At 39.1% G+C, this 9758-nt stretch overlaps 1 protein-coding gene across 8 annotated transcripts in view; it reads right to left on the bottom strand.

Moving 5' to 3' along the window:
• Nucleotides 1-863: 863 nt before the first annotated feature.
• The window catches only part of NAV3 (neuron navigator 3), a 413471-nt gene continuing 404576 nt past the window's right edge, over nucleotides 864-9758 (bottom strand). For all 8 annotated transcript variants that reach the window (XM_032199592.1, XM_032199544.1, XM_032199553.1 and 5 more), the window contains 6 exons: nucleotides 8789-8943; nucleotides 7766-7837; nucleotides 7166-7362; nucleotides 6498-6616; nucleotides 3600-3803; nucleotides 864-1312 (listed from right to left, as the gene is read on the bottom strand). In XM_032199592.1, coding sequence (XP_032055483.1) covers nucleotides 1193-1312; nucleotides 3600-3803; nucleotides 6498-6616; nucleotides 7166-7362; nucleotides 7766-7837; nucleotides 8789-8943 — 867 coding nt within the window. In that variant the 3' untranslated portion in view covers nucleotides 864-1192. The remainder of the gene's footprint in view (nucleotides 1313-3599; nucleotides 3804-6497; nucleotides 6617-7165; nucleotides 7363-7765; nucleotides 7838-8788; nucleotides 8944-9758) is intronic.

Below are 9758 nucleotides of genomic sequence, written 5' to 3'. Positions count from 1 at the left end.
TCCAAAAACTCCATTCCATGGGACCAAATGGATTTGAGCCTATTTTCTCAGCATTTAGGTGGCAGTGGAAGTGGGTTTGGGTTCCTTGTGTTTTTCTGAGGGTAGGCAGAGCAATCTATTCACAAGATAAAAATATTATATAGCAACTGTTCTTTCTCCTATCCATTTCTTTAAAAAATCATGATATACAGATATGAGGCTACTGTGTTAACTGACGTTTTTTCATTAGTAAATGAAGAAAAAAACAGTGTAAATTACCAATGGTTTAGGAACTAAACCAACTGTAAAACTGTTCTAGAAATCTGTTTTAAGGCAGTGAGACAGCACCATAAGAAATGTTCCTTCTTTCACTGAAAAGGCTCAAACAAATGAAGCCCTAAGAAGCCTTTAATCAGTGTTGGTTAATAATTGGTATAAAACTGTTGTTAAGGAGTGGGCAGGTGGTTAAAAAAGACCTTTGTGGTAAAAACAACTTTATAAAATCTGTGACTCGTATACTAAAAACTTGATGGAGCGCATCACCGTGACCATGGCAGTTAGAATTAAATTGGCACTTATCCAGCATATCACAGTCATGTTTTCTGGTGATTGCACAATACTGTTTGTGCTTTCTGAGTTACTATCATCATCTCTGACTCATTTTGGAATGGGCAGTAGCGTACAACACAAACACCACTGCAGTCCTGTGACCAGCACCATGCGGCACAACAGAGGTTAGAAGAGAATTAAAAGACTGCATTGTTCATGCAGTGCTTGAGGGTAAACTAAAGGGAAAAAAAAAAAAAAAAAAAGAAAAAAAAAAGAAAACCAACAAGAAAAACCCAAGTTACACTGTAAACGTACAGAGAAACAGAGATGCAGAGAGAGAGGCAGAGAAAGAGAGAAAGACGAAAAGAAAAAAAAAATTCCAGTTTGGCTAACACGTGTGCAATCTGCTTAGATGCCCTTGATTTAGGGCATTTTCCAGTTGACAAATGGAGTCTCACTTGGCTCCGTAGGTATCACAATGCCTTGAAATTAAACTAATTCAAGCTTTCCACTTCAATTTTTCTTCCTGACTTTGCAGGGTTAGGTCTCCTGCCTACCTACAACACACCATTCTCATTCAGGGACCTCGGCGTGCTGCTTTAATACTGGCAGTGGTCTAGTGGAAACAGGTTTTACCATAATCCTCCACCAAGGTTTGTCCCTTTCAGAGAGTCGATTCAAGGGACGAATCCAAAATGTCGTCGTGGTGGCTGGTGCTATCGCTGTCACAGCTTTGTGCGCTCGAATAGTTGGCTGCCTCTTGAAGCCTCATTAGCATATTCATCTGAAAGAAGAAAGAAATGTTTACATAATCTTGTCTCATTTAATGCTGCAGTGGCCGTGTTAAAATTTAATTAAGCTGCATTGCTGTACAAGGTGTGCTGGTATCTAGCTGAGGGGACCATACAAAAGGATTTCGGAAAGGGCAGGGTGTCAGCGGCTTCTCCTGGCACCCTTTTCCCTACCTTCTGGTCTTTAAATAGCAGTGTGCATTTAAAGGTCCAGAGAGCCAGAGGGATATAATGGAGCTGCCTGATAACTCTCTTTCATTCAGGGGTGAGAACGGCTGCAGCTGCACCACCAGCAAGGGAAGGAAGCCATATCACAGCTGGACATCTGGGCCCATATTTGGAGACAGTCAAGCTTCCAGATAATTTTTGGATGGTGTAGATGCACCATATTGAAAATGCAACTGAAAACATAATCACACTAACATATACCCTCTGCAGGAGAGAGATGGGGAGGGAGAGAGCACAGGGTGGACTGAGGCCAGCTACTTCCAAAAACGGTCCCATCTGCTGCTGAGGGGCTGACTGCAGCAGGGGAACAGCAACCGACCTTCCTTCCTGAGAGAGGGTGAGCCCCCACAAAATTAATTTGGGCATTATTAGGACTTGAAGTCCATCTGAAAAAAAAAAAAAAACAAAACACATCAAAAAGCAGCATTAAGTCCCAGAAAATTACTTGGATGCTCAATGCCTAACTGTATATAACCATCAGGATTTTATTTGTAAAACATCCACTTCTGCCAGCATACTCAGGGCTGCAAGCACTGTTGACATTGTGAACACAATTTTATTGTTTTTAAAGGAGCAAATGATCTGTCTTTAGAAAAACATAATAATAAAAAAAAAACAACAGACAAAGAAACAAAACAAACAAACAAACAAAAAAAGACAATGAAATACCAAAGAGGCAAAGATATCCTTGTGTGTGTGTGTTAAGCACCTTTTCCCTGTTTGCTCATGAATCCTTACATCTCTATGGTTTCAACCCACACTGTTTGCAAAGCTTTCTCCTGGAATTGAAGAGTGTTTAATCAGGAAGCTTTTTCTGGAGGTTTATGTAAGTATCCATGCCTGAACATACTGGATATATGCAGTGGGTGTGTAACACAGCCTACTTGTGAAATGCCCTATTTCCTCAAGGATAGTCTTTGGATATGCTTGTGCTCCACACGTGTCAGTGTCTCTCTCCTGGTGAAATCCACCTCAAGCCCCAAGGCTTCTGATAACTAGTTGGATAGAGGAAGCTGTAAGCAACTGATCACAGTGTGCAGGGGGCAATGGTGGCTGGACACTGAACTCTGCCTGCCCAAGTATTTTCACCTTAGAGGAAGGGGATGCATGTTTGCTGGAAGCCTGGAAAATAAAACCTCTGGCAGCCTGAATCACAGGGTCAGTTACCCCAGGGCTTATGTTCTGGAAGACAAGAGATCAGATGACTTGATTTCCCACATTTCCTTGGGGTTCAAGGTCTGAGTATGAGTACCAAACACTTCAGGGAGGCTGAGAAGTCATTGCTTTAGCACTGATATGAGTTAAATACATTTTCCTCTCAAATATTCCCTTTTTCAAAGGGCTCCCTATGTTCCAGAGGTTCAATTCTCTAAAATAGTATTATGAATTATGATAAAGACTGTCTATAGAGAAAGTACTATACAGAAACAGCAGTTCAATATATGCAATTTAATATTCCATTATCAGAGGAGGCAATGGTAAACCCAAGCATCTGGGATCATATTTAAATAAAACAATACCTGGCACTTAGGGAAATAAACCTCTTATCTTTTAATGCCACTATACTTGCATTCCTTTTACATTGAGACTGCTATACAGTCATCAGTTATCTTGAAATGTTCTGGGGAATGGGAGGATAACAGTCTAATTTGCATTTCCACTAAATTCTCTATGACAGCAAAGTTAGATAATGTGAGTTTCTCAGTGCTTCATTTATAGAATGTAGAAGACAAACAGTCCAACCTGGAAAAGGTGTTTTCAGAATAAGCTGATTAATCAAGTTGCTTAAGAATGGTATCCAAACATTATAAAGATTTCTGGGCAGATGCAAAATGCATATTATTTAGGGACATATTAATGTGATGGTGATACTTGCCCTCTTGCTAGATTTTTCTGTTATTTTCATTACTTCTTATAAACTGTAGTAGGATTAATTCTAAAAGCACACTTTGGAACAGGTACACAGTACATTTTTTACTGTACAGTGTAGAATTTAACATGTGACAGTGAAATACATACTGAAAAACATTTTTCCCAAAGTTTAAATCTTACCAAGGGATCCCCCTCCGTATCAGTCTGTGGAACATGCTTTGAGGTTGTTCCTTCTTTTGCTGATGCATAGCCTTCATAACCAACATCTTCTGGTCTTAACTGAAGTAATGATGGCCAGTCATGTTGCAGAGTTGCAGAGCTCCATGGATAGGTATCAGCTACCCACTTGGAAGGATCCTCCCAGGGTGCCCTCTTACCGTACATCTGTAGTATGGATAAAGCACGGGTAAGTATCCTACAGAGCTTCCAGTACCAGTTGTAATAGCAAACAAAAGTCATCAAACATACCTAAACCATTTTAGTAAATGTTTTTTTTTTTAGACATGCTCAGCACTCAAATATGATACAACATTCAAAAGACCTCATCTCCATTAGTGCTCCTTCAATACCCAGAGTAGCTGCAAGTTGAAAAGCACTCTGTAACTGGTGATACTTGTAGGCAATAGTGAGAGTTACAAGTTTTTGACACAATAAGCAATGAGACCTTTTGGTAACTTGCTTAAGGCATATCAGTGAAATTAACTCAGACCTATCTAAAGCATTCAAGTTAATTGGATTTTGTTTGAAGTGAATTAGGAAGTGCCAGAACTGATTGTTCTCTTCTCCTAGCAAAACAGGATGCAGAAGCAGACATCTGTCCACACCTTGAGATCTTTCATGAGGTTAATGAAAAGAAGAAATTCACAACGGATAGATTTTCCCTACCATGAAGCATGAAAAGGCTTATGCATCTGGAAGGACAGGAGGAAGGAAAATTAAGGAGGCCCACAAGCTTCCTCACTAAAATGCACTCTCCCTGTAGTGCTGCTCAGAAGCAACATGTTAACTGAGAGACCCTTGGTTGCTGCTTTACAGATTTCCTTTAGCTGTGTTATGTGTGACAATGTGATAGTGACAATGACACGTGGGGCTTGGGAGCCTGCCGCCAGAGCTTTCCATGATTTCTCCTAGCTCAAGCAGCTTCACACAGTCCAGGAATGAGTGTAACATTGGCAGAGGCATTGAGATGGGCTGTACTCTTCATGGGAGTTAAACAGCGAAGGATTCTAGAGCTAAAGCCAGAGAGATGAGTTGTGCTTATCATTGTAACACCTGCTCCCAGGCACTTGCTGAATCCAGAGCTTCAGTTTAGGCAGTCAAACTGACTGCCTATATTGTGTACAGAGATACTCAGACTCCTTCTGCCCTACACAGAGGTTCGGCTGCTTAGCAGGTATCTGCTTAAATAAGCTGAAGTGTTTCTCATGGAGGTAGAAAGCTAACTCCTGATTGTAGGCAGCATTTCCCCTCATCTGAGAAGAACAGTAACTAAATCCTTTCTGGAATCTGGGGCAAGGTTTGTAAACTCCATGCCTGGCAAGTGAGTTTACAAAGTGCTATGCTAGAAAGTCAGTTTCTACCCTTCTCTGGTACCAGGAACATTTAACTATACCATAAAAAATATTTCTGTTTATTATTAATAATACTATTCTATGGAAGGCATCCAAAGCATATAAAAATTGGAATGGTTCACAAAACAACATATTTTCTTCTGTCTGCTGCCATCTTCTGCTCCAGAATTGAAGTTTCCATTTAAGTACCTACCCTGTATTCTTGGAAAAATATGAACATGAAGAATATCACCTCATTTTTATAGCTGATCTAAACAAGTGCTGTTAATCTCACTGTGGCTGTTCTATCAGAAGTTTGGCAGTTTTTTGCACAAGGCATAAACACACTGTAATTCCCAGAGAGGTAAACAGTTGTAGGAAAGCATGAGATACTCAACAGGCAAGATTTGAAACCTCCATCTTATCAGTATGTCACTATGTCAATACAAGGCCATAAAGAAACTGCAGCTGCTTACACAGTTCTTTGACTATTCCAAAACAATCCCCTCTGCACTGTGCAGTAATTTTTTCACTGTTACGAGTGGCAAAAATATAGCTTTTCCACAGTGCATCTTTTCAGAGGGCAGAGTTGCACTACATGAAAGGAAAGGAAACAGGGAAAAGCCAAAAAAAAAAAAAAAGTCTGGATTAATTTCAAGATTTATGTTTACTTGAAAGATGTGCAATGGTCCTAAATCTTAACCTATATATCTTATATATACATCTTATAGTCCTTTATATGGTGAATCTAGTTGTAGCCCTCCTTCTATCAAAATTGCTATTAAACTTTGCTAGTTCAGTAGCAATCAATGGAGAATGTTAAGAGAGTAGAACTAGTGTTAATGCCTGGAGAAGAAAGGATGGAGGGAATGGTGAACTAATAGCACAATGAACTAATATCCACAATGAGAATTACAGTCAGGAGAAAACCTTTGCCCATACAGAGGAAGAAAAAAGGAGAGATCAAAACTTGAGGAAATATAAATGGAAATGCAAGATACAAGGGTAAAAAGGGACAGACCCTCATGTTCAGTGGGACCAAGGAGTAATCGATCTCAGTCTGGCTGGATATTTGTTCACAAGCTTTTCAATATGCCTGCAAACATATTCATGTACATAGTCTGGGGAGGATCAGGCAGACCAATGCTTTTTTCTTACACCAGGGTAAGGGCTATTAACTCTCCCATGTAGAGGCTGGTTGAGACTGCCTTATACAGGGAGGCAATCTGAGCTTTATTAAGCATTGCTATGAACTCTATTTAAACAGAGGAAAAAGAACCTCCCACCTGTCAAAGAGGTGAAACCCTCTTCATAAAATATTAGATATGCTACTGCTGGAGCAGAGAAAGACAAATTTTGTACGTCAGGTTATGAGCAAGTCAAAAGGAGCCCAACACTGATTTTTATAATCCCACCACAGATTTCTTGTAAATGCAACAGCATTCACAATTGGATGCGTTGGTTAAAAGTAACTTGGAGAAAGACTATGAAACTAAGGAAAAAAAATGCAGGGAAGCAAATGACATACCTGCAGTCCCTCTCTCACTGCTTCCAGAAGATATGGCACCAAGGAGTAGTTCCAGAGGTCTGTGAACCACACTCTGGAGCCATCAACATCCATAGGACAAGGGAGGAAAAGGCGGGGACCTGAGAAGTCAAATTGTGTATTGAAAGAGAAGAATTAGGGAGCATACTGAAAATAATCCTCACAGAATTAAAAAAGGAACACTGGAGTAAGCTCAAACATAGAGAATACTAATGCAGGGCTACAGTATGGGATCTATCAGTAAACTTCTATTAAAAATGAAATAGTGTCACTTTATCCAATTCTAAGGCCTGATTAACACTTGAAAGTTTTAATGGCAAAGTTATGTAAAAAGATGACTTCTTGCTAGCATAGCTATTCCACCAGAAGACCTCAGGTACAGATATGTCTCCCACTTGCTAGTTTGCTAAATGATGATAATTTACTTGAAAGTCTTTAGCAACCAAGGCATAAATAACAGGAAATATATACTGTCTTTCCATTTTCATTTCAACCTTGCTGGCAACACAAACCAGTCACGTTCCCCACACTTAGGCTGTATTTACCACTGAGAGATGACAACTTTTAAAAAGAGAATTCAACCTTCAACCTTTAGATCTCTAAAATGGTTAGTCTACATCTTTATTTCAAACCACTCCACCAAGACTCACCAATGGTTACATCTGAAGAACTGTGTGTTTCTAGGAAGCTGTTGAGATGATGCCATGTTTTTGGGATCCAGTCAATGATTTTGATGAGCTCATTATTGCGTATGTTCTTTTCTATTTCAGTCTCAATCAGTTTCCTTCTCAGATATCTGCCCAAGAAGCCTTTAACAGGCTCTGTGTGATTAGCACACAGCACCCACCTGTGTAGAAACGATAAATGTCAAGTAGCAATGAATAGCAAGTATATAATTTCCTCTTAAACATACAGATGATGATAATGTCATAAGCTTCGAAGTCTCGTGAGCCAGCACATACAAAACTGCTCTGGTAAACCATGTTATTCACTGTTACACTTTCCATCAGGAATTCAAGGCATTGCTGAAAACAAATGGAATGCAAGAATGCCATTATGTTCAGCATCTTTATAGAGATGCTGGAAAGTATCTTATCCCAAACACCATATCAGCACAGAAGAGCCACAGAAGCTAAAACACTTTGCTGTGATGAGACAAAGATCAATGTTTGTTGAAGAACTGGTCTGAGAAGCAGGGAGCTTGAAAGTTCTGTGCAAACATGGCCACAGTAAAAACAGAGTGAATGTACCTGAAATTGTGATGCAGCTCCAGATTTGGTGAAGAAGAAACTCCCTGGTTCATAGTTCCAATAATATAGGGACTGGAAAGAGAAGTAGTATGTTTTGTTGAGGGAGAATCCTTTCAGATATTCAGAGAATATTCTTTATTCTTAGCTGCACTACGCTAATTTTGAAGAAAACGTGGATATGTTGTAGTTTTAGATTTAAAATATTTCTGTAGTACCTTTCCTTTTTTTTTTAATGTAGTACTTTTTTTTTTTTTTAATGCTTATTCTTGCATGATTTCCCTCTCTGCACATTTGTAGTTTACTAGCACTCATCTGTAATAAAGAAATAAATGAGGCAACCCTGTGTTCATGTACCTCATTATTTTGTAGTAAGCTTAGAGTTTTAATTTCAGAAGGCAGTGAATCTCATGAGTAGGACATAGCATGCAGTGATTTTATGAAGAGAAGTCCCTTTGATGGTGCTTTTACAATAGAAATAGCCAATGTATTTGACCAGCAGAAGTCCCAGAAAACATTATTTTTTATTCTTGCTTGGCAATAAAGGACAGTCATCAAGCTTTACACTTCTGCACTACTACAGCTCACAGGAAAACTGTCCACCAGGTATAGAGCTGCTTCTGCATGGGTTCATGGGTTCACACATGTCCCACATTCTACTATTATAAAGCACATTTCTTTTTACTCTCTCATAAACTGTCTTCAGGGTACTAATGAGCTTGTGTGATCTGACAGGGCAAAAGGGATAAGACCCTGATTCAGTCAAGTAAGTACACCCTTAAATTCAGTGACACATTTACATCTCGCTGAGAAGCACGTACGTCATATATATAAAGCAGGCACATAAGTACTTGGCTGAAGAGGGTCAAAATTATTGAAGTCGCTAAATTAAAAGACCCACATAGGGTCATAGCCTAAGGGAGTCTAATTTTTCCCTGAGATATATTATTTTTCAAAGTAACAAACAGCTTTTACCATTTTAATTGCAAAATGTGTGTGGAAGGGGAGAAAATAGCTTCTACCTACCATTTATTATATTTACAATTGAGGAAACCATTGAAGATGTCACTTAGTGAACTGATGTGGTGGAGATTATCCAGAATTATGACCACAGGGAGGTCAGCACCATTGTTGTCAGCACTGCATTGTTCAGCTAGGTTAGCTAGGTATTGTCGCAGATCCTTCAGTAGGATTAATGAAAATCAGAAAGAAAAAAAAACAAAAAACAATTAAACCATAGATGCAATTTCAGGGGAAAAGATTTTCAGAAAGATAAAGAGGCTGCTACAGAGTTTCACCACTGTGGACAGTTCAGCTGGATGAGCACATGCAGGAGGACCTGCTTCTTAGACAGGACAACATTGAAGCCACATGCTAAGATGAACAAAGGCACTAAATTCAAGGCAAGTGACTGAAGCATATACATTCCCATTTGGTGGACACAGTCCTTAGAAACCTGCTGGCAAAATATCTTATCTCCATTGGAAAACAGGTTGCAGTGAAATATCCTATACATTTCTATCAATGCTACATTTATATGCATATATATATATATATATATATATATATATATATAAACAAAACAAAAAGAAACAAAGAAGCAACCCAGCCCCAAATTGTTACACAACCTAGGCATATTGAACTGCTTCCTCAGATATCTCCTTTTACTATTCTCACTGAAAATCTGTTCAACCTCTTGGGGATACTCTATTACACCTCATAATAAAGTTCCTTGTGTAAATATTTTTTGTCAGCTATCTGTTTGGCTGCCATATATTGCTGGAGTAAAAGCAAGCTTTCTATAATCAAAACCTTTTATATTTTCCCTGACACTTTGTTGCCCTTGAGGGTCTGGGTTAGTCAAGTTTTACAGCTGTATCCCTAGAGGTGTCTAATTTTGTCAGTGTTAGGAATGTTCAGTATTACAGGCAAAGTTCCTATTGCCATCTCACTTCCTGGATCAGGAATAGCAGATTTTTTTTTCTCTTTGAGGAGA

Source organism: Aythya fuligula, chromosome 1 (assembly GCF_009819795.1).
Source record: "Aythya fuligula isolate bAytFul2 chromosome 1, bAytFul2.pri, whole genome shotgun sequence".
Lineage (NCBI taxonomy): Eukaryota > Metazoa > Chordata > Aves > Anseriformes > Anatidae > Aythya > Aythya fuligula.
Note: the sequence above shows the minus strand (reverse complement) of the source record. Positions and strands in the feature narration are given on the sequence as shown.